This window comes from Artemia franciscana, chromosome 15 (assembly GCF_032884065.1).
Source record: "Artemia franciscana chromosome 15, ASM3288406v1, whole genome shotgun sequence".
Classification (NCBI taxonomy): Eukaryota; Metazoa; Arthropoda; class Branchiopoda; order Anostraca; family Artemiidae; genus Artemia; species Artemia franciscana.
Window position 1 is genome coordinate 37,326,288 of NC_088877.1, and position 26,110 is coordinate 37,352,397.

Sequence of the window (26,110 nt, forward strand, 5' to 3'; positions counted from 1 at the left end):
TTTAAACTAATTTAATCTTTGGAGGGATTTGCCCTGATTTTAAGCGGTTCTGAAAATACTCTTTTTTTTTAAGCCCAATGTATCCAAGGCCCTGTACATTTTCAAAACTTTCTTGGGGGAAGTCGATCGTTCGTGCATCATAAACACTGAAAATCATGATAAATATATAGTGAATCTCTAGCCATCAATGACTGTAATAATCCCCCTCCCCCATGAATAAATTTACTATTAAACCTATAATTGTAACCAAAACAATTAAACATTTGTGTTTTGTCATTTATCCCCCATGAATAAATTTACTATTAAACCTATAATTGTAACCAAAACAATTAAACATTTGTGTTTTGTCATTTATATATGTCGTTTGTATGTGCCGATCGCAGTATTCTACTAATTTAAGAAAATCAAATGTAAGAGTTACTTTAACATAAATAATACCTTTCTAAGGAACTGGGCACAGATTCAACCAGCTACTTGCTCTGGGTGGGTGCTCTCTATTCCCAATCCATGGAAATCTCAACGTTCTTACGGTTGTACTGGTTTGTTCTAAGCTGTTTCCCTCCCCCTCCTACCACCGAAATGTAATAAATTTTTAATGTAAGTAAAATATTTTTGAAGGTATAGAAAAAGGTCAGGATTGGAGCACCTACCAAAATTAGAGTTAAAATGATGATATCATTTTCTATATTTTTAAATTAATCCCCGGCTTTGGCGAAAATCTTATGATTTTTGAACCGTAAGTGTGCTCCCTGATCCTCCCCCAAATGATCCCAATTGAGTTTATAATAAGTCTACCTTGGTTCCAAATACCTTCTGAGACCACACTGGCTTATCAATGGAGACCTTGGGCCCCCTCCAAGATTTTTCTGGCACCCTCATTCGTTATTTTTTCACTCTCTTAAAAAAAAAAATTGTCAATTTGGTCAATTATTTGGCACCTTTGTCACGTTCCCTCCCCCCAAAAAATATTTTGCACAAGATCTGCTCCTGTACTGGCTCCACATTATGCTCGACAAAACACAGACAATAAAGTAATAAAATTAAAAAGTATTAAGAAAATATAGCAAGAATGATTTTTCAGTCGGTGGGTAAACTGCTTTGCTTTGTTTTTTCTTCATTTTCATCGATTTGTTTTCGTTTGTTTTCCCCTTTTTCAGCCTTCAAAAATGACATTTTGTTTTATCTTTTAATGACAATATTTACATTCTCAAGCTTATTAACTATTACTGAAACATTACTTACGCTATTTATCTTCATTTCATTGCTTACTGCTTCCAATAGCAGCTAATTCCATTCAAAAGGATCCGGAGTTGTCTTTTAGCAATTAGACACGGTTTATGAGCAATAGTTGAATTTGATATAAATCTTAAAAGCAATATCTTTAAATTTTGAGGTATTGCTATCTACTGCAAACACAGGAGAAGATGATAGTTTAAGGGGAGTGATCGTCTTCTGTTTTTTTTTTTTGTAGAGACGTACATCTAAGGGCACCAGCTCACGAAAATTTGGGGAAGGGGCGAAACTTATTTTTAAAATCCAAAGGGGGCAATTTTGTTGTTTTGACTTTTTTAAATTTACCAAACACAAGGGGGGGTGCCCTATGTAAATCTTTGTTTTTAAAATAAGGCAGCTATTCTAGGTAGTTAAATATAGGATTTTGTTTTGAAGAGCGGTGACTGTTAGAGAAAGGAAGAGACTTGAGAAGAACATGAAAGAGGTAAATAAACTGATTAAAGCAAGAAATTCTATACGTGCTGAACGAAATGAAAAATCTTCTATACGAATAAAAAAATCAATACGTACCAAAATCTTGAGGCTTATTCTAAAAGTAGGGATTTCTGTATTAGTGCCCTTACCTTTTTTCTGTTGCTTATTATGTTTCTTTTTTCTTTTGCTATTAATCTTAAAAAGTCTTGTAGCTGTTCAGGGATGCCTTTAAAAGAGAAAAAATAGCCCCCCTCCCAAGACTTTGAAAACAATATTTTTTTTATCTTTATTAATTTTGTTTTTAGTAAATCTTTGCTCCCTCTAGAATTTCTTGACTTGGCCTTCTTGTAGCTACAAAAAAAAAGGGATTCTTGCACTTTTCTTTCGGAATTTCTAAATACTAAGGTTGATGCATCTCGGATATAGCTTTAAAGAACTTACTGGTTATTTGTTTAAAAACAATTTATTATAAAAAACTGTTTTTTTAACATATTGTGTAACATCACAAAGGATGTGACCCTTAGCTATTTTAGAAATTTAACTTTGGTCTTTATTTCACCACCAAGTTTATCAGTTGATTTGTCTTCTTTTCAAATATCTCGTCAAGTTTGCTTATTTTACCGGGTTAATTTTTTTTTCAAACAATGTTCTTGCCATGAAAGCAATTTAGAGGCTCAAAGATTCTCAACTCAAAAAAAAAAAATTAATAAAGATCCTAAAACATAAATAAAAGAAGTAAGTTTAATAACAGTATAGTTAAACTGGAATTAATTTTTTAGTTGTGTCTTCCATAGAGAATCTCTTGTTCTTCCAAAGAACAACTAAATGTGACTGGTTTTCTGACAACTCACCGATTTACGCAAGTAAAGGGTAGAGGGGGAAGGGGTGGCAAAATATAATTTTCAAAATTTAATGAGGGGGGCAATTTTTATTCAATGGAAGTACCCAAAATGTATCTTCCAGCAAAAAAAACACAAAAAAAGTGTCTTAAAATGGTAAAGGGGCTGTTGATTCATCTCCCAATTGATATCCCTGACCTTCGGATTTCGTTTGGTAGCTCTCATTTCCGTAATATTGTTTATATGTGTGCTTTAAAATAAACGAAAATAAATTAACTGATTCTTTACATTCTTCGCAAAGGCTTTTGTGTGTCTAAGCCGCCTGTCTATCATCAATTGGAAACCAATATTAATTACTTTAAAAATCCTCTTAGCGATCGTAACCAGCTTCACTTTCTACTACCGTGTCCGGGTAGTTAAAAATTTTTAACTTCAAAACCCAGTTGTAACTAGGCAGTCATGTGGGTATCTTTATTACAGCCTTTAGTTCTGCTAGCTGTGTGCCTAGCAGCTGCCAATGCAACTTTTAACAAAGGTGGAGGAGGAGGATATGGTTACCCTGCCCCTAAGGCGCATAAGGCCCCAAAGAAAGCAAAAGGACACGAACCTGTCAAATATGGTGGACCAATTGTATATACAGGAGAGCAGCCTCCAGTGATTTATTTCCCAAAACCTCCTGCACCAGAGGTAAGTCAATGAACTTTTTTGTTTTTTTCCTTAGTCATGCTCCTGATTTAATGACGTCACTTGACTAGGAAGGGACCACTTGACTTTCTTGGGAGACGCGAGGGTAATGTGGATCCCGATGTGTTTTTAAAATGGGGGCTCTCAAACATGCTTTTGAAATCCTGTTACTTAAGCTGAAAATTTATATTTCTGTGGCAAATAAGTATATAGACCGAAAAATACCGGATGTATTATTGTAAAAATGATACTTTTTTACTATTTGCAATACATTTGTTCCAAAATAGTGACGTATGATTGCATTTAAAGAAAGTCGTCCATTTTTAGAATTTCCGCTAAAATTTAATAAAAGATAATTTTTAAATCGCATTTTTCATGTTTTTTACCTTATATTTAACGCTCCTTTTTTGTCAGTTTAGCACCGCATGCAAGAACAATTTCTGAATGTAGATCGAGAGATGAATTTAATATAATATCAATTCAACAACAATTTTAAAAAAATCAAATCAAATATACCATCATTAAATCCCCCCCCCCTTTTCCCCCATGGTCTATGGCTGGGAATTATGTTACTACTATTTTCTTGTTGCAGCATTTTTTGCTATTAAAATACTGACTATCAAAAAGCTAAGTGATAGTACTGTTTGCAAGCGGTGTAAACACTGGGAGATGTAACGTTTAACTAAAAAAAAAGTACTATTAAAAAAATAGACTTGAGATATTGAAAAGGGGTAGTGAAAGCATAAGGGATAGAAGATATGCAAAATACATTCATAAGAGACTTAAATGTGTTTATCCTTTGGCGTTTAAGACCTGTTTAAGAAATGGCATATATTAAAAATGGAGGGAGAGGCTACCAGATCTCTCGCTATTTGAGATGGGGGTCAAATTTGATTCACAGAAAATTAGCTTCACGGACTGTGAATGGGAAAGGCTTGATAAAGGGAAATGCATGCTTTTTGTCTTAAACTAAAGTAATCTGTATTGAAATATCATTCACGTTTTTCTGAAGGTTTTTGCGTCAAAATATTTTTTTTGTCATTAACTTCTTAGACAAGTATGTTTTCTAAAAAATAATGATCTGAACTGAAAAAAAAAAGCAAATCGTATTAGTAATCAGTGCTGAATCCTATTAAACATGTTTTAAATGTCTATATTAGAATGTTCTTGAACACATTTTATAAATAAAGAAATGAGAAATAATAAAAAAAAAAAATTTATAAAATTTAGAATTTTATTCTTATTTTTCCACTCTTCATCTATTTGGCATCTGAGTATGTCACAGTTGGTTACAAAATGGGAGGGAGGGAGAAAAGGAGGGTAGAAAACCTTCGTTTATGAATGAAGAAGCCTAGTATATGTCGTCAACTCTACATGGTCAAAATATCTGGGATACTTAAATGAGCAAGTTGTGTGATGTTCTAGGTTTTGCTGGCAACCATAGGGTTGGGAGGGTATATATCCTAAAATATGATCACACTAAACGAGGGAAATTTACAACTACTAACAGTTTTTGGAATAATTTTAAGTGAGGTGTATCCCCCGCCATAACCAATTACCCCTGACTGACACATTTAAGGAAGAATGACGGCTATAAGCTGTATCATTTTTAACAGTAAGGTTCATACGATACTATATATGGCACAGTTAAGTGAACACTTCAGTTAATTGTGAATGAGTTAATGAGTAAAATTTACAACGAATAACGTATATTTGCGAACTTTTTAGTGAATATTATTACAACGAATAACGAAAAAGGTAACCCCCATGAAATATGCCCAACTGTCAAATAAAATCTAAATGCGAAATTTAATTAAGAATACAAATTTTAATTTTTTTTTAATTTCATAAAATAGAAGATTCACACAACACAACGTATGACACAATTACAAGGCATGGCATCATACCAGAAACTTTCTCCTAGATAAACTAGACGCGTATGCTAAAGGCATGTACACATATATTACATGTTTTTACAGTGATTTCATAAAATCCCTCATAAATATAATGAAACAAAATAAGTAGCACAAAGCAAGTAACATTGTAGATCGTAACTCGTTGTTCTACTGTTTACGCTGATTGTTTTCAATATTTACAAACGAGAGTGCCCCCGAATTTGGAGTATAGGTTGAAGTTGGCTCAAGTGTGGGTGCAAACTTAAAATTCTCTAAAAGAGGCGGCATTCGATAATTTGAGCTTAACCTGGTCTTATCAACTAAAAGTGAATACTGACTCCATGTTTATTCTGTGATCGCCTCCCTGGAATGTGATGGAGGATTGTGTATGGGTTTGGCTCAACCGAATATCCCAACTTAATTTTTTGAGGAGGAGACAGGCGAGCAAGAACCAAAACAATCCATGGGACTGTGGCAAAACTAAACACAAAGCTATGTTGATCTAATTTCCTATAATTCTCCCCTTTTTGCCAGTAGGCTATTATAAAATTTTATAAAATTATAATTTTATATTATAAAATTTTTGGACCTTACGGATGCTCTTTTGGCCCCTCTCCCAAAGTGGCTTCCCTATATTTTGATTTGGGAGTGGTGAGAAATTCAGTCCCAATCATGGAGAGATTTTTGGGTTGGCTCTAGCCCCAAGCGCTCCCGTAAGCATGTGTTTATGAATGGAAGCTGTAACTAAATTTGCCTCTAACTCTCGCGTGGTCTTGACTTTGATCTTAACTCCAGTAAAAACCCAATTACTTGATCAGTAATCCTTTTTCTCAATTAACCTAGAATAAATCCGTCAAAGTTTAATTTTAAGACAAAATTTAAATGGTTAAAAAATGTCAAATAATAAATTATTCATTTTCTGGTGGAGATGTGGCAAGATTCATGTCCACTTCTGACTATTCTCTCCGGATGTTTATTTAAAGGGCCGAACCACTTAAAACAAACACAGCTGTACCCCCTCCTCATTCACTTCAACCTATTCAAAGCTACACTCCTTTCCATAAAGCTCCTATTTCATCAAAATCCTTTCTATTGCATCCTTCCCACCCCATTCGAAGACGTCCTGTTCTTCGCGAGGCCCCAAATGAATTGTCAAAGAACGCAAATCGTCAATCCTGTCATTCTTCATTTGTGGAGTTCAACTAATCCGCACTTAACTGAATTTGCTGTAAAAACTTGCTAAAGATTCTAATGGCATGTAAATTTATTGGCAGACAAACAATTTAAAACAAATGCTCACGGATCAATAATTTATTTACAGGCTAAAAAGGACTAGTTAAATCATTTTAACAAAAGAGGTCACAAGATCAAGAAAAACAACACTAACATTATATAATAGCATAATATAAATGATTGCTAAGTTTGTAAGTGACAATCGATAAGCTAAATTGATAAATGAGGAGTACAGCAAGTTTATAATGCAATATATACACAAAACAAAAACAACATATTTGAAAATCCCTTCAGTATAAAGATTTTTCAGTGACAGTTATAAGAAATAAAAGGAGAAAAAAGACAAAAAGAAAAAAATAATGAATAAAAGAAAAGAAAGTTTAAAAAACAACAGCTATAAATATACTAGCTTTGAAAATAAAACAAATATATAAAACTGTTGGCAATGTAACTGCTACTATTACTAGCAACTCACCTCAGAACCGCTGCACACGCACAGAGGCCAACACAGCTACACACACTCCTCTTCCATCCTGATCTATTCAAAGCCTCTTTATACACTCCCAGGAAGTTTCCGTTCCTTTAAATATTTCTTTATGGCATCCTCCCACCCCAGACGAGGATGACATACTTTCCGCTTAGCCCCAGACGGTTTGCCGACAAGGACAATCTCTGGCAATCTGTCATCCTTCATCCGCAGAGTGTGCCATAGCCATCTCAACCCTAGAAAGCCCTATAAACCCCTTCATAAAGCCCTAGAAAGTGGGATTGAACCACATTTTTGGAACAGCCTACTGTTTGAAATACAGTTAGTCAGCCGCGTACCCAGAACAATCCGTAGGCAATTTCTCTGGGAAACATCTAGTAAATCTTCATCCGCTTCTTGGAGCGCCCATTTTTTCGTTCAGCCTGCTGTTTGAAATACGGTCAGTCAGTCGGGTACCCAGAACAATCCGTAGACAATTTCTCTGGAAAACTTCTAGCAATTCTTCGTCCACTTTTCGGAGCGCCCAGGCTTCAGACCCATATTTGAAAACTGTCATCACTGTACCTTCCAATATTTTAATCTTGGTTTGCAGACTTATCTTCCTATTCTTCCAAACTTTTTTAACTGTGAAAAAACTCCTGGGCCTTAGCTATTCTAATTTTAAAATCTTCACTGCTCCTACCGTCTTTACTAAGAATGCTACCAAGGTAAGTAAAGCTGCCCACCCGGTCAATCTTTTCGTTACCCAACGTCATCTTTCCATCTTCACTTATTCCTAGCCTTAGTGACTTAGTCTTCCTAGCATAAAATTTCAAGCCTATTCTAGCACCCTGAACTTGCAAAACCTCTAAAACTTCATTTATTTTGCTGACACTTTTATCTAGGATGCTTATATCATCAGTATTACACTAAGTCCAGGGGAGTTTTTCCTCCCCATTTGATTCCATGTCTTTCTTGTGCTGCTTAAGACAAATTCCATCAAAATGATCCGTATAAAGGGGAATAGAACACAACCCTGCTTAACTCCTGATTTAATAAGAAAACAGCTGCTAGCTTCATTTCCTACCTCAACTACAGCGGTGGTATTCTTGTACATAGCACAAATCGCTTCAATGTGTTTTTCTGGTATACCAAACAAGGATAAGACCTTTGCTAAAGCTCTTCTATCAACAGAATTGAACGCTTGCTCATAATCTATAAAACTGAGGACCAAAGGTGTTTGACAACTAGGCACTTCTCAATTATTTATATAAGAGTGAAAATTCTGTCGACATATCTTCTACCTTTTCTAAAACCGCACTGTTCTTCTCTTACTTGTCTACTACATCTCTCAGTCCAAAAAGTATCATATTACCAAGTAATTTGCTACCTACAGAGACCAGCCGATTGCCTCGATAATTCTGTGAGTTTTTTTTTTCAATTTTATTTTATATGCGTCGTTTAATTATTCATTTCTGTAAATGTAGTATTTTGTTTGTTACCATGGCCCTCTGGCTTTTTCCAATGATCATTTATATATCATGTCCTCAATACTTTAAACTGATCTTTTTTAGTCGTTTACAAACAGAAAAATTGAAGTTTGGCATCCGTCCACAAGTTAAAAAGACAAAAAAACATATACTACCCAAACCGTCATTAAGGGCCAAAATGATACCTCGAAGTGTCCATCAAACTTATCAAGAGCTGATATAACTACATCCCCTGCAAAGCCTATGTCATTCAGCCTGAGAACTTTAAAAACAACAGATTTCCTCATGATGTTCTACTAAACTGGGTTCACTTTCTAAAATCTTCATTAGACAGCACTTGGCTTCATCATATTTTACTTATTTTCTAAATATGCTGGCAATGAATCAAGAAATTTTTACATAAGAAATAAATAAAAAGTCTAAAATTTCCAGCTTTGGTTAATATTTACACACAGAAAATAAAAAAAAGACACAATTCAAAAAATTACCCTTAAAAAAAGATAAATTTATCCGATATAAGAAGATACCCTGAATAAAAAGGGAAGCTTTCCCATTTAATTTTAAATTTGAATGGCTTAAATATATATTACATGCCTTGGGTAACTATGAGCTTACCTACTGTAAAATATTAAATTGCTAACTGTCCTTGAGTCAGAGTCATTCATAGGGATGCGCGACCAGGTCAGCTGCCGTGGGTGTCGAAGTTGGTGGAGTCTGGCTGGGGTATTGTCCAGTTTGACAAATTTTCACTTTGATTCGGCTTTTTTTGTTTATGTTTGAGGATGAAGGGAGGGGGGGAGTGATGTAATTAATTTTTCTCCTGGCATCAATAACCCTAAGAACGGCTCTGCCTTGAATAGCTTACTGTAACAGTTGGATAAAATTGTGAAACTTTCTGTAAAAATGTCAATCCTTATAATTTTTTTAATTTAGCTTGATCATGGGTATGGATACCCTGCTGCCAAAGGAAAGGAGAAGGGAGGAAAGGGGCATGGACCAATAAAGTATGTTCCTCTACCACATGACGATTTGCCAGTTCTTATATACCAATCAGGTAAGAAATCAAGATTTTTATGGGGGGTGTGTCTGCCACTGTTCGGTTATTTTATTGCCAAACGCGTCTAAAACGAAACAAAGAAAAACATAAAATAGAAAAAAAATCTAAATTTTGTAACATCTGGAAAAAGTGACAATATTCTGTAAAAAAAAAACTGTAAATTTTGCAGCATCTGGAAGAAGTTTTACTATTCTGACAAAAACAAAGAAAGACACGAAAAGAAAATGAAAAAAATTATTGTATTACCCTTTAATTTTCTCTCTTAGGGCTAACTTAGTATGCCTGGAGTAATTCTTCTTTCTCTTAGAGGTAAAGAATTAGCCCTTACGTCAATACCCCACCCTAAAATATCCACCGTAAACGTTTTAAACTCACCTTAAAAACAATATATTCTCCCTAAGTCTCATTGATGTGGCTACATATATTCAAAGGTTTTGCTATGCTTTATTTATATACCAAATCTGCTTCATATATGAGGGTGATGATATGACGATATGAGGGAGGCCTTAGAGATTTCAGGTAGAAGATTATCAAGCTTTTAGGGTATTTTAATAATACCCTAAGTGGAATGCAACACATATAAAAAGTACAAAAATGAAACCATATTGCTAAGAAGAAAAGCTTGATTTGTTATTAAACTTTAGTGTTTTTTTTATTGTACCGGATCGGATTATGCCCGTGAATAGATGGTTTTCGGATGTTAACATAAATAAAAAAAATAGTAGCAGTATTCACCGATATTGAAGTTGTAACTAAAAGAAATAATGTTTCTTTTGACATTAAAAAAAGTGTTTAAAATATATAATTTGAGTCAAATTAAAAAAAAAAACAGTAAATTTGTCTTTCAATATGAATCAAAGAAGTTGCTTATAGTTTTTTTTATTTAAAAAGACACCACAATACTTACAATTCTTATTTAATTTTTTAATTAATATTATTTAATTATTTAATTAATTTTTTGCGAATTTAGATGAAAGAAAAATTAGAGAGTAATAACTTAATAGGAGAAAAATATAAGAAACAAATATTTTTGAAACAATTTTTTTAAACAGACTTGGTCTTCTGTGCATGCCACTGTACATTTCTTTTGTACATTTTTTTTTGTGAGAATAAATAGGAAATAATCTTATATAAAAATCTCGCAATAAGTAAAAGATAATACCAAAACCTTCTTTTTAACTTCTTTTCAAAGGACTTCTAAATATGCGAAACAACTTATAAATTATTAGAAAAAAATAATGCTATGGAATTTCTCACCCACAATTTATTGTTGCTTTTTCACCTTTAACGTAATATTTTATCGTAGATTCACAACCACCAATCCATGTTGTGCACCCTCCTCATGAGTTACCTGCTTCACAGCCGATTTACGAACCAGCTGCACCCACTTATGATGCTGCACCAGCTTATAGTGTAAGTCAATAAACTTGTATTAATATTTGATTGTTACCTGGTTAGCTATACTTGACTAAATACTTGACTAGGCTACAAATTACAAATTTACCTCACATAATCACACACCACGTAAATACTGTGAGTGCATGTATAATACTGCTTGCTTGCTCTAATATCGTCCTCAAAATACTGGACTTAGAAATTTATTAAGTTGTTTTAGAAGTAAGTCTCTTCCAAAACAGTCGAGGATTGTAGTAGTAGTAGTAGTAGTAGTATTAATTTATTATCCAAAAGAAATAACAGAGACAAAATCAATCGGTAGCACACCAAAAGCGTCGCTTGCGAGGGTGTGCTACAAACAAAAAAGAACAAAAAATAGAAGAGAAAAAAAAATAATAAAAACAAAGAACATAAAAAAAAGAACAAAAAAAACAAAAAAAAAAAAACAACGAGTTAATCTATAATAAGCAGAAAGGTGAAACCGTGTACCGAGAAAAAAAACTTACATAAATAATTCATACACAATAAAACAACATAATATCATGATTCCGAAGCAAAAAAATAATAAACAATTATTGCCAATAATAAATAAATTCCCCACTGGAGGTGGACAAAGGCAACAATAGTGGATATTGTCACTAGTTTCCTCAAATATAATGAAAAATAGTTAAAATGAAATATTTTACGCACTTGATTTTATAAAATAATATTTCAAATCTACTGTTACTCAATAAATCCAGCAAGATTGTTTTCTTTTCAATGACTTTCAATAATCCAAGTCTGGGGTGGGAGGACGTCATAAAAAAGATTTAATGGAAATGGGAACTTCCCGGGAGGGTGTAAAAAGGGAGGCTTTGAGTTGATTAGGATGGAGGAGGAGCATGCGTATCTCCGCTGGCCTCTGGCGGCTTGGTGCTGCGATGAGTTGTTAGTAGTAGTAGTGTGTGATTATTGCAAAAGTGAATGGGATACACTGTAAGAATTTAATCCTTGGTGGTTTAACACGGGAAGACAGGGATTAAAAACTATTAAGGCTAAAAAAGAAAATATTCAGGGCTAGATTATCCTCTAAAATCTTGGTAGATTAAGTAGACTAGATACCTTTAAGCTGATAGACCTACTGGAGACAGAATTAGGTTTTTTGTTATCTTCTTCTGGATTCAATTGTTGATCAAGGGGGGCTCTGGTAAATCCCCCCCCCCAAGATTTTGCTTTATATCCGTCCCTGCCTGCATTCAGATCTCGCAAAGATAGATTTGAAGCAGTTGTGGGCCCGATAAAGTCGCCAGACATTAGATGACGCAGGTGATTTTCTTTTCGACGCTAACACCAGCTTCCACTTCTACAAACTTTTCTTAGCCCCGTTTTCATCTTACGAACACAATACCAAATTTAGCTGCGAATTGAAAACTTTCCTATGTGTTGTTAGAAAACCAGCTTACCCGCAGTTTCATTGGCTGATTTGCTATCCGGTTTTGTCTCTAAAACGCCAAATGAAAACGGGTCCTAAGCCAAGCATCGAGACAGAATTTACTTTGTTTACCACAAGCTAACTTCGGTGGTGATAATTCAAAAGATTGCTTCTTGCTCTCAAAAATTTACAGAAGAGCGAAAAAAACTGAAAATTTGGTCTTTTGTATTATTGGAAAGCAGATGCTTACAAAACAGAATTCTATCAGACTTCAAGAAATATGTACAAAGAATTTTGACATCCAGAATTCGTCACAAAAGATTAATTCCTGAATATCTTAAAATCAAATAAGTTCAGGGGTGCCAATTAGGGGAGTAGGGGTAGAGAGGATGATAATTTCCCCTAACTCTCTTATATTTCGTAAAACATTTTTTTGTTACTTTCATTCAAATAAACGGAAAAAATTGCCCCATCCTACATTTTAAAGGTCTAAATGTCTTCTTTGACCCATTGTACAAACAATGAAATCTCTCCAAGTCCTTTTGACTCAGCATCATATATTTGAAGGTTTTACTATATTGGGTTTATATTCCCAGCATTAAATCTATTTATATTAAATTAATGATATACTAAATTATATATTTAATTGGGGCAAGGAAACCTACATTAGAACTAATTTGCTGTTATTTAAAGCCACTGGTTTTAAATATATGCCATATATTTTACCGAAGTAATAAATAACAAAATATTTTTCAATGCAAAACTTGCCTGAATTTAAAAATATTGAAAATGAAGGAAACGAAGGAAGTTTCGTGACAATATTTTTTTTTTTACTGTCATGCTCTGTCTAATATCGAAGTGCCGATTGATTGGTTATCATTTATTTTCTCCGTAGGCTCCTGCGACATCTTACGAAACTGCTCCAACTGGCTACGACTCTGCTTCAGCATACACAGCACAAGCACCAGTTGCTACATATGATCAACAGCAAACTGGATATGCAGTTGCTGCTCCAGCATATGAGCAGCCAATTGCTTCTGGATACGGACAACAAGCAGCACCACAGCATGCTGCTTCTGGATATGAACAACAAGCTGCACCCCAATATGCTGCTTCTGGATACGAACAACAAGCTGCACCCCAATACGCCGCTGTACCTGCCTATGAGCAACCACAAGTTCCACAATATGGAGCGGCTCCTCAAGCTTATGAAAACCAAGCTGCTGCACAATATGCACCTGCTGCACCCGCTTATGAACAACCTGCTTCTCCCCAGTATGCCGCAGCAGCTCCAAGCTACGACCAACAGCCTCAGCAGTTTGCTGCTCAATCATATGACCAACAGAGTAAGTAATTTGTTTCCTCGTGGTTCAATGCAAAAACTTTCTGGAAAGTAAGAAAAAAGTTGCGAAAAGAGTTTAAAGTTAAATTGAATCAAACCCTATTTTAAATTTTATTATTGACGGTTTTATATTCCATAATCTGCTGAAGTTTCATAACACGGACTGCCATAAAGCTTATGGATATATGATGAAATTAAAATGTGATGTAATTAAAATGTGTGATAGATAGTCCAACAAATTTAAAATTATTTTTGAGGTATTAATTTTTTTGTTGTTGCTTTGGATCTCGTAGTTCGATAGTTATCGCCATTCCCTGTCTGCTTTCTAGAGATACTCGTTGGAACTTCTCAATTGTTTGAATCCCTTGAATTTTGTTTGATACGCAGATGATTATCAAAGCTTCTTCTTTTAGGTGATAGGAATAATTAAAATAGACTATAAAAATAATTTTTATGGTTTAATTTTACAATTTTTCTTTGTTAGGGGACTGCCACCCGACATGTATAGGGTTTTTTATCAGAGAAATGGGATTAACCTTATTTTTAATCTTAGATCTATAGGAAAGAACCATTTATGGCCTGCTGTGTAATTTGGTTTTTCCCAGTTTAGAAGGTACGCAGGCAGCAAATACACTAAAAACTAGAAATTTGTAGTTATTATTCTTTAATGAAGAGGCGCTGAGTAGAGTATACCTCAAATAAAAAACTAATTTGACAAGTTTTCTTCAAAGGAGAAGATCTGTTTACATTGATCATTAATCAATTCATCGGTGCTGATGATCAATTCTGGCTCATAATAGCAGATTCATTATACACTACTATTATTTGTAAATGCAAACGAAACAATTAAAATATTTAGAGGCAGATTAGATCTAGGGTCTCTTTTTTAAAGGTCAGGTCACTAAGTTGAAAAAACAAACAAAATACAGAAAAAACAGCTCTCAGAGAAAACAGTTCTCACAATCTTTTATCAAGGTATCTTTTATGAAGTTCAAACCACTAAGTTGAAAAAGCAAACAAAATACAGAAAAACAGCTGTCAGAGAAAACAGCTCTTTAAAATCAAACAAATCACAGAAAAAACAGCTCTCGTAACCTTATCTTTAAATTTAGGGTTGCTTTTGTTAACAGCGTCTATGAAAAAAAAAATAGAAAGTAATAATTAATAGTAAGGTAGTATTAAGCCCACTACTGCGTATAACTGCGAACTATGAGGTTGATTTTAAAGTAGATCGTATAATGCTAACTTATTGCAGGTTATGCTGCCGCTCCTGCTGCCTACCCTTCGGCTGATCCTGTTTACATAAAAGCTCCCCCTGCACCTGCACCAGTTCACGTAAATGCTCCACAGCCACAATATGTTGATAATAGCTATGGAGCTGACACTCATGTACCAGCAATTACCAGCTATGGAGGTGACAGCTATGGACCCTCGTACGACTCATATGCACCAGCTGCCCCTGCCTATGGAGGTGGTTATGATGATTATCAGCCATCTAAACATAAGTTCAAGCTGCCTTCACTTCCAAAACTTCCTAAGATTAGTTTAAAACACAAAGGATATCCAGCTCCCAAAGCTCCAAAGGCCTCATACGGTGCACCAAAGCCCAAAGCTCCTAAACTTCCAAAACTTAAAGCAAAGGGATACAAAGCTCCTAAGCACAAAGCCCCAAAATACGAAGAGCCTGAAGCACCACATATCATCTATGCTGGACACCCACCCATCCATGTTTATCAACAGCCCGAAGTTGTCTACGAGCACCCTGAACCACCGAAACTAAAGAAACATAAGGCACCAAAGAGTTCATATGGAGCCCCAAAAGCTAAGAAATTTAAGAAAGCAAAGAAAGGATACGGTGCACCTATTGCTCCAGCATACGGAGCTCCTCCTGCACCAGAATATGGAGCTCCTCTAGAACCAAACTATGGAGCCCCAATCCAAACTGGATACTCTGCACCTGTTGATAATTATGCTCCCGCACCTGCATACACCGCACCCGCTGATTCTTACGCACCAGCTCCTGCTGCCTACCCTCCACCAGTAGACAATTATGGTGCAGCCCCTGCAGCTCCTACATACTCCGCACCAGCACCTGACGCGTATGCACCTTCTGTCCCCGCACCTCTCCCAGCTGCTTCCCCATATGACGCTGCAGGAGCTTACCAAGCCCAAGCAGCATCTTCTTACGACCAGCAAGGAGGTGTTGGATCCTACAATGCAGCACCACAAGCTTATGAAGCTCCAGTTGCCCAAACTTACGATGTACCTGCAGCTCCCGCATATGATGTACCAGCTGCACCATCTATCTCTGCTCCAGCCGCCTCATCTTATGGTGCTTCAGCTGCCATTCCCTCTTTCGGCGATGCGTATGCTCAGTCAGCACCATCTTACAGCTCTGGTGCTGACTATGCCCCAGCTGCTCCAGCTTACGGAAATGCTCTGCCAGAATACAATAATTATGAGCCATCTCACTCTTACGGAGCACCTAAGAAAGGATATGGTAAGTGTTGGAATTTTGCCTATGAATATTTATTTAACGATAATTATTTTTTTATTCAATGATATTTTATTTAATGATATTTTATTCAATGATACTTATTTAATATTTATTTATTTCATTATATTTATTTAATGACATTTCTATTCAATTATATTTATTTAATAATATTTATTTTTTGTTTTATAATACTTATTTGATAATATAATGAGATTTATTTATATATATATTTAACACTTAAACAGAAACTTTTGCCTATTTACGTGTTTTTTTCACAGTACGGCTCAGTGTTAAAGTACCAAGGACATTGAAAAATCAAGCATCAATATTTGAATTCATTAAACAGAGGATTATAAATCTATGTTTATCTTAGGAAACCAATAGCAAAACTTGGGAATTAAATTCTTAATGAAAAATCCCGCAAATTGTAGTCATATAATTTTTGGTAGTGTTTAAGAAAATGAAACGTGGGTGAAAAATTAGCGATAAAAAATAAAAATTAGATGGAATCAAAAAGCTGAAGGAGGTATAGCTTTCATTTTAAGATTTGGTACTTAATTAAATAAACGGAACACACCCAACACGTTTAATTAAACGGAACACACCCAAGAAGTGAAGTTAAGTTAATCCTAATGAGATATAACCTTCATATAACCGTTAGTGTATATAACAATATAATTTTGGCTATATATTTGCACCCCTAACCTAACCCCCCCCCCCCCTAATACGGGAAATATATAGGTCAAATTACACAAATCCAGTGCATTCTGTCACCCGTCATTTGTCTTTGTGGTTGGAAAACTGGTTTTCTAACCAAAGCGTAATTCTCGACTGTGTTTCGTTTAATTAACAAGAACGGAATAAGTAATTGTCTTTGGGGATCAATAGACTGTTAATGTTTGAGTTTTCCAAACAAAAAGCGTTAATTTAGCTAATTAGTTTAACTTATTGAATCTTGTGGTTCAAAGTGGCACTGCTGACGAAAATGTGCTACTGTCCTATGCCAATCTCAGTTGTGATTAGAACTAAGATATGCCCAGGTAGCAAAAAAAGTTTCATTTTGATTTCCTTCGTATTTAAAATTTTTCTAATAATATTTTAAAAAATCTTGAAAGCTAAAAATAGGATTTAAACATCTTATGATAGAAAAAATAGTAATTTTTTGAATTCTAGTTTTGTACAAAATAGAACCAATTTGGATTTTCGACTTTTACCTTCCAAACGTATTTGACTTCCGAGTTTTTTTTTTATTAATACTGCAGTCCTGATTCAAATTCCTTTATTGGGGATCCTATCTTCTTAAAAGAAGGGAAGGCAGCTATTGAGCATTATAACATAATTTATTTACAGCTGTTTAATTTTAGAAGAAAATTTAAAGTAAAATAAAATAAAATGTGTAAAAGTGAAGTAGTAATTTAACTACTTTCTTTTCCCTACGTGGATCAGCCGCGACAACTGTACTTTTATTTGTTTTTAGTTTAATGTTTTTTATTTCTTTTTATCTTATGCTGAGGACGCCTAGTTTAGATACAGGCGAAATATCCGAAATATTATTTTAGTCTTTCATCTCTTTTCTCTCTACTGGCCACAGTCTCGTTTGAGTTTTTTTTTAGTTTTATCTCTCTTTGTTGTTTGTGGTAATTTTACTTTATCAGCATTTTAATATAGTAGTAATTTATCTATAGTTGATACATTCAATCTTTGAGAATGGAATATGAAAGAATTATTCTTAAGGGTTGGGGTACATCAAAATAGGAAACAGGCTGTTTTTCGGCCCATTGTTCGGCCCATTTTCTATTTTCTGGGAGGGAGTAATCAATTTTTGAAGGATCCAGTAAAAAAAATTTAGAAAACTTAAATTGCGAACCGCAGTTTGATAAAAGGTACGAAAAATAAGAAAGAAAAATATTGATTTAGTTCTGAGGTTACATAAGATTGCAAAGATCTTTAAAAATCTTAACGTATTTTAAAGTTCTCAATGGTAATTTTCAGTAATAATGGAAAGAAACAATATAGAAGATATAAAATATACACGAGGTGTGAATTCCTATAAGCACAAGACTTGGCTAAAGAACCCACTTTGACAGGCAGTGGAATCTTTATGGGGATCAGTGCCTTTAATTTGTTGTACTTTTTTTTATATTACATCCTATCTTTTGAAAACCTTAAAATTATTACCCTAGATATCATTCTTAATTTTCGGTGCTTAATTTTCAGCTTTTCAGGCGTAGCCTTAAAATACAACATGAGAAAAATATAATGGAAATTCAAAAAAATAATAACAAATATAGTAAAATATTAAGAAATGTAAATATATAAAGAAGGGAAACTACACAAAGTAAAATATGATTAGGGGTAAAGACTCTAAAATTTTAGATGTTTTAAAATCCTATTGTAACATTTTCAAAGGCAAAAACTGTTTGACTTCTATCTTATGTCTAAACTTTAAAGTATAAGGGAATACAAATTTGATAATTCATTTCCAGGAATTCCAAAACTCAAGAAATTCAAGTTTCCCAAAAAGAACAAGGGCTACAAAGCACCAAAAAAATCAAAGGGCTATGGAGTACCAGAAGCACCAATCGAAGCACCCCTAGTACCCGATATTAAAATCACCCCAGCAAAGACCAGCCACAAGGTTAGCTACAAAGCTGCTCCAGAAGCTTACCATAAGCCACCTATCATCATCTATCAAGGAGTAAGGCCTCCAGTGCATGTTTACCAGGTAAGATTATATAATTGAATTATTTTTATTTCTACTGTTATGTCATTATTATAAATTATTATATATTTATTCACATTTTCATGCTATTATAATTTATGTTATTTAATTATTCAAGGCATAAAGGAAAAAAAAAAACTATGGAAGATTTGTGGCATGATTGCCAGATTAAAAGGGTAATTTGATAAGAATTGCTTAAGAAGGTTTTATAATGCAATATTTTCGTCCTAGACATTTTTTATTATCCCAGTTTTAAGATTTTTTTATCAAGACAGAACGCCTTATGCTCTGTGGACAGTTTACCATATTTTATTGTTATTTATTCTTATTTATTATTACATATTATTATTATCATAATAATAATAATTATTATTATTATAAAAATAAAAATAATAAAAATTATTATTATATTATTTTGTTTATTATTATTATATATTATTTAGTATTATTTATATATTTATTTATTGTTATTATACTATTATTGACTACTTACTGCAGCACCAAGCCGCTTTAGGCCAACACAGCTGTGCCGCTCCGTCTCCAACCCAACTTTTTCAAACTTTAAGTTCTTATACCCTCTCACAAAGTTCCAATTGTCTTTAACTCCTTTATTACGACCTATTTACCCCTCAATTGGGACAATGTGGTTTTCGTAAGCTTTTTCTTACCTATCTCTATTTATCAGAGATACTTATGTCGCTAAAAGCATACAGAATCCATTGTTGGTTATCCTCTGAACTAAAGCTGTGTTATTTTTTTTTTTAGATTTCAGAATTTCACTTAGTTTCACATTTTTTACTCCTATGTATTTTGTTTTATTTATTTACTCCTCTATTTTACATTTCTAAAGAAAGATTAAAAACGCTATTATTTTTGAATCTTATTGCATTAAATACTATTATTATTAAATGAAATAAAAAGAGCTAAATCTATAACAAGATTTCGTCATAAAAAATGCTTTAAGATTAAAAAAAAAAATATTTATTTTGATACTAAATTAAGAAGAGGTCACTAAAATATTTATATTTAATTAATAATTTTTTGCATTTTTTTGTTGCTTAAATTTGTCGTTCATTTTTTAACATAGTTTTATTATGTTCTTATACTTAATCTTTATTTAGTCCTACTTCCATAATCTTTCTTAATGACTCCGACTTCTTAATCTAATATTTTTGTCTTAAGTTTTACTTTTTACTTAGTTAAAAAGAAGTATATAATACTCTTTGTTGTAAAACATACCTAATTTTAGCTTCCGCAACTCAGGCGTGGTCAGTTTTTATATAATGTCTCATAAGTCTGTCGTGTTGAAAAATCTAGATTAGTGTCATATGGATAAATGTAACACACTTTCTTTTATTTTCATGGTTGAGAAAATTGTCGTGCTAAAGTGTTACATGTAATATTAATATTATGAGAGAATATAATATACCATAAATCTTCATAATTAGGGACAGTATCAAGCAAGGGAAACGAAATTCTTAGGCAACATTGTCTTTCCATATATATATATATATATATATATATATATATATATATATATATATATATATATATATATATATATATATATATATATATATGTAGTAATAGGTAAAAGTTTAAAATTTAGGAGTGTAAATGAATATTAAAGTGTGTACAGTTATAAGAAATTTTAATTCCATTTGGCAAACAATTAAAAAGCTTTTCAGAAGTCATCTCATTTTTTTTCTCATTTTTTATACATTTTTTCCTATTTTCTTGTATACTTATGTTATTTATTCTACTTTTTCTTGATAAAGATTTCTGGATGTGAAATCGAAATATATGGGCTTGTTTATGTCTTTTATTTAGTTAAAAGTCTTACCCTTTGTTATATACTTCTAATAATACATTTTACTCATAAAATGAATTAAGTTACTATGCATTCAATGTGAATGCAAGTATTGATCTAAAGTAAAGAAAATGAATCAACTGCAAACGTCAGTTAGGTAACCTTTCAAGCGACATAAGGGAAAATCAGTTTAAAGCACAATTGACGGTGAAAATGTGGAACCCCATATACCTTACAAAACTTTTTTTTTTATTTATAATTTTTTTTTTAGTGAAAAAGACCTACATATGTCAAAGTTCGAACAAGAAATATGGGCGAAAAACAAGAAAAAAAAGCGAAAAATATGTAGCACCAAACAATTTAAGAAGGTGCAGTTTTTCTCTGAAGATTTGTTTGTCTTTGGAAATACAGAAAAATGATAATTTTTGAAATTCTACAGACACAAAGTGTCATCAAATTCAACGTTGAAACAGTCGAACGTGGCAACACTGGCAAAAATACGTCACTGCTCTAAAAATATTATAGTTTTGGAACAACCGTAAAGAAATAAAATGAAAAATCTAGTTTAAAATCTCTACATATCAGTTCCACTTATGTCCTACTAATGAGCCAAATTAAAATCTGCTTTCGTACGAGAATTAAAACTTCAAATGTAAAAGAGGATAAAATCTTAATTTGATTGCTATAACAGAGAGTGGAAAATTTAGAACTGCTTCTTCTAAAACTGTAGAGGGAGATCAATATGCCCAACACTGGCGTGTAGATCAGCTTTGTTCATTAAAGGTGGATTGAGTTGAAACTTTCGTTATAAATTAAATATATCTTTTCTTCAATTCTCATATAATACAAATTATGTATTTAATTCTCAAATACAAATTATATATTAGACTTCAAATAGTAAACTTTCTTTAGCAAAAAAAAAACTTCCGTCTTTGTTTGCTATAAAAAAGTAAAATATTAATCCAAAATTTGAAACTATTGGTGATAACGCCGAAGAAGGAAGACCCATCCAAACTAATGCACTTGTAGCAAGATCAAATAAGGTCATAACCAGTATTTTTGTCTTTTCTGCCTAGGATTAAAAAAAGCCTGAAAGAATATTAATCTAAAACAATTTACTTATCTTTGTATTTGATTCCAGGCTCCAGTAGACAATTATGGTGCTGCACCTGCCCCAATCATACCATCATATGATGCTGCACCTTCGTATAGTGCTCCTGCCCCTACTGGCTATGATGCCGCACCTGTTCAGGTAGAGCATCAATCAGCACCTACAGGATACGAAACTGCACCAGCTGCTACTGGCTATGAAGCGGCACCAGCTTCAACCGGTTATGAAACTGCACCCTCACAACAAGGATACGGGTCTGCACCAGTTGCCACAGGTTACAACGCTGCTCCAATACAGCAAGGATATGACGCTGCACCTGCCCAGCAAGGATATGAAGCTGCACCTGCGCAACAAGGATACGGAGCTGCACCTGCACAACAGGGGTATGGATCTGCACCCGCAGAACAAGGATATGGAGCTCAACAAGGATACGGTGCTGCACCATCTGCTCCAAGCTATGAAGCTGCACAGTCATATGGTGCTCAGGCTCCTTCTGGATATTTTGATGCCCAGCCAGCTGCTGCTCCTTTGACGCAAGGGTATGAAGCTGCACCACAGGTATACAAACTTGGTTTAATATTCTTGTTATCCCTAGTTTTTCACCCTTCAGATTTCTTTAAATATTGGCTAACGGATCTCAATATGTAAATGCTATGCCTTTCAAAGAAAAAGTTAACGTTTTTCAACTTTTTTTCCAGGAAGTCTAAACTAACATTAAAGCTACAACTAATCAGATTTGAAACTAGCCACCATTAAATTCTATTTTCTGTAGGGTTGTAATGGAACATGTATTTTAAATTTTAAGTTTTTAAGTTTCTAGTTTTGGCTCAGTTTTAAGTATTTTGTAAGAATTCTAGGTTTTTACCTTTAAGATTTCTTTAAATATTGAACAATGGATCTCACATTACGTAAATGGTATGCCTTTTACAGAGAAAGCAAACAGTTTTTAAGTCTCACTTCTCAAAGTTCAAGTTAACATTAAAGGTACATCTTTTTAACAGCTGATACTGAACGTAAATATAAGACGGTTAAAATAATTCAGATACAGACAGTTAAAGAAATAGTACCATAAAGGCGGTTAAGATACAAATAGATAAGGTATACCAGAGGCCAAGGGGCACTCTTCTAAAGAAACATCAAATTTAATATTGGCAATGCCCTCCACCCCCCATTTTTTTATAATATTGTTTATTTACGATGTTAATCTGCTTTTCTGTTATTTATTCTTTTGGCGTCTTACCCACTCGGCCAACCTGAGAAAGGACATACACAGAGGAAGGGAGCCTCTTGGGATCTAGGCCTCTCTCAGAACCCTAAATTTTGCTGAATTGCTGGGTATTTTTTATTAAAATTAATTTTTTATAATTGCCTTCCTCCCTCCCTTATTATAGTTTTTGCTTCATAAAAAAGGAATAACACTTTATTTACTAAATCTACCAGGATACCAAGAAGATCCTGTACTGGGTTAAATAAGGATCTCGAACCAGACTAAAATCAAAATATATATTTATTAGCCTAATAATGCATGCACCATAAAGTACTTTTGATCGAAAACCGTGAATGCCATCTGGTCGATTGTGACACACATTTCGTCATCTTAGGTCTCTCGGCACTGTCGGTTGACGATATGCTGCTAGTCTTGTCAATGATTTCTTTCTATATTCAAACATTTATTATACCTCTTTTTATAGCAAGTATGAAATGGGTTGGTTGGGATAGCCTTTGCAATGTTATAGTACAAGAACCGCACTATTGCGAGTATTTCATCAGATTGGCTCATCTAAAGGTTGATCAAAATCAGCTAAAGATTTGATACAATGATGATTTTGCTATGTTTTTTATTCCAAAATGTACCCGACTCCCTCCAAAAGAACAACTCAACTTACAAAGATTAATTATAAGAAATAAATGGATTTTTTTTTACAAAATAATTATTTTGTTGGTAAAATAACCTAGTTTTTATTTGTCATCTTCTTATCTTTTAGTTTATTTTGTTGTGTTTTCTTTCTTTGGATGTGTTTTCTTATCTTCCTACCTATATTAATATCCTGTATTAAACAAAACTCAATTCACTTTCCAGGCTGCCGCATATCAAGCTGCTCCAACTGGATATGAACAAGTCGCCCAACAGTCATACCAGCAGCCTCCTGCACAGTCATATGAACAAACAAATCAAATAAGCTATGAACAACCTGCCGCTCAAGGATATGAACAACCAGCTATTCAAGATTACCAACAGCAGCCTGTCCAGAATTACCAACAACAGTCTGTGCAAGGTTATGAGCAACCAGCAGCACAGGCATATGAGCAGCCGCAGACATATGAACAGCCTCAGACATACGAGCAACCTCAGACATACGAGCAACCTCAGACATATGAACAGCCTCAGACATATGAGCAACCTCAGGCATATGAACAACCCCAGACATATGAACAGCCACAGGCATATGGGCAGCCTCAAACTCAGACATATGAACAGCCAGCTGTGCAAGGCTATGAAGCTGCACCAGCACAGCTGGGATATGACGCACAGGTTGCACCAAGTAGTTACCAAGCCTCTGGTGCAACATATGACGCTGCACCTGTAGCCGAAGTACCTGCTGACAGCTATGGCAATGTAGCAGCAGCAACTGAATGGACTCCAGTAAGTGGTCCAAACAGCTATGCCAAACGATCTGGTACTTCTGGGAAAAAGAGTAAGAAGAGTAGTCAAAAGAAAATAGAAATTGTAGAAGCAAAGAGCTCATAGACAATAAGTTATTTATTTAACCCCTATTTATTTATGCATTGAGGATGTGATGCTTTTTTAGACTGGTTTTAGTCTCTGTGCATATTAGTATGTACATGGGGTGCATACTGTGGGGTGTTTGAAACGTGACTGGGTTTAGCCCAGGTGAGTATTATGATATGATGATGTTGCCAGCGTTGCGTGATGTTTTTTTATATATTTATGTATACCTAGTTAAGTCTGCATCTGACCCAGTGATATACCCGGTTTATTTTATACAGAACTGAATGCAGTGAGCTACAAGTATATTATGCGGGTCAAAAGGGTTTCCCACCTGTAAGCTGCCAGCTACACAGCTGTACACGTACAAAATACGAAGAACACCGAGCCTTGCTCCTATTAAATATCATTGATATTTTCTAGTCTTCCGGAGGGCTGTACTTCGTATTTTCTAGATTGGCTCTTATTTATCCGGTAGTTATTATCCGGTAGTTATATTTATCCGGTAGATTATTTGATTGGCTAGTCATCACTCAAGAAATAGGACAGTAGCTCCCCAGCTTGAATTAAACCTTGATAAAAATATGTCTTAAATAAGTACAAATTAAACAACGAATAGTTTATCCAAAATCATAATCTAGTAAAAGTATAATTAATTTTACTGTCTAAGAGTAATTAATTAATTGTTATCTTCAGGATGCTTTGCATCAAATATAAGATTTTGGATGATATAACCTCAAAAGGCTTTATGTTAATTAATTTTATGTTATATTAAATTAAAAAGTTTTTAGATAATTTTTTCAAAGACCATAAACAAAATTTCTTGACATAAGCACAGTTTTCCATCTCAACAAAATAAGATAGAACAAAACCAATTAGACCAATCGATAGAACTTCCTCAGTTTCGAAAGATAGACTCTAAATATAAGTTTTAAAAAAATGTCACATACTGCCTTTTGAATCTAATGTCAGGTCTTCATTTGGTTTGGGAGCTACTTGAAAGTGGATCACTGCTCTTGGTTCATTACAAATCATGGTTCTTCTTCTTCTGTATTTTGGTTGTCTTTGGGGGCCTGCTCTTTTGAGTGGGTCATCTTTGCTCAATTTTTCGGTGGTATTTGTTTTGTTACTTGCTATTACCTCGTGTAAGGCCTATGGCCACTCTATTTCTATTTATTAAGTTGTCTAACAGAATAAAGTTCTACATCAAATTTTCCAAGCTGGTTTTGTTTTTTATTAAGGTTAGAAATATTTTCCAAAGCTTCACCTATAGCTGAACAGTTAAATCTCTCTTTACATGTTTGGTAAGTGACCATAACACCCAGTCAGTCACAAATGTCTATGTAGTGGGTAGCAGAAGACAATATTTTTCCAGAGTACTGTTACACTCAAAGTCCATTTATTTTTCGATCATTACAAGATATTATACCCTGCTTTGTTTTACACTAGCGAGATCGAATTGAGCCTTTCAGGAACTTTTTTGTGTCTGGAAGGGAGAGCCATATAAGGAGACTAATATATCTGTGTCGAAGGGAGGGAAAATATTTTTTCTCTGATGCTCATGAAAGAGTTACGGCTTTTTTCTTCTTTTTTAGAGATAGAGGGAGAGGGGTGGAGAAAAAATATGAAGCATGAAAGAGAGTTTGTATAAAAGAAGCAGCAACAAAAAAAATGGATTCCCTCGTTTATGGCTAGTCTCAACATCTTACTGAGTAATAATCAA

The 26,110-nt window shown here is 34.0% G+C and overlaps 1 protein-coding gene across 2 annotated transcripts in view; it reads left to right on the forward strand.

The window, feature by feature from the left end:
* Nucleotides 1-25,598, forward strand: part of LOC136036431 (uncharacterized) — a 34,057-nt gene extending 8,459 nt beyond the window's left edge. Inside the window, exons 2-9 of one of the 2 annotated variants that reach the window (XM_065718665.1) lie at nt 3,027-3,233; nt 9,248-9,368; nt 10,678-10,784; nt 13,073-13,523; nt 14,775-16,019; nt 18,503-18,741; nt 21,690-22,217; nt 23,740-25,598. In XM_065718665.1, the coding sequence (XP_065574737.1) occupies nt 3,027-3,233; nt 9,248-9,368; nt 10,678-10,784; nt 13,073-13,523; nt 14,775-16,019; nt 18,503-18,741; nt 21,690-22,217; nt 23,740-24,408 (3,567 nt within the window). In that variant the 3' untranslated portion in view covers nt 24,409-25,598. Of the gene's footprint in view, nt 1-2,979; nt 3,234-9,247; nt 9,369-10,677; nt 10,785-13,072; nt 13,524-14,774; nt 16,020-18,502; nt 18,742-21,689; nt 22,218-23,739 lie in introns of those variants that run through there. The other variant, XM_065718664.1, reaches the window with a different exon arrangement.
* Nucleotides 25,599-26,110: the final 512 nt, after the last annotated feature.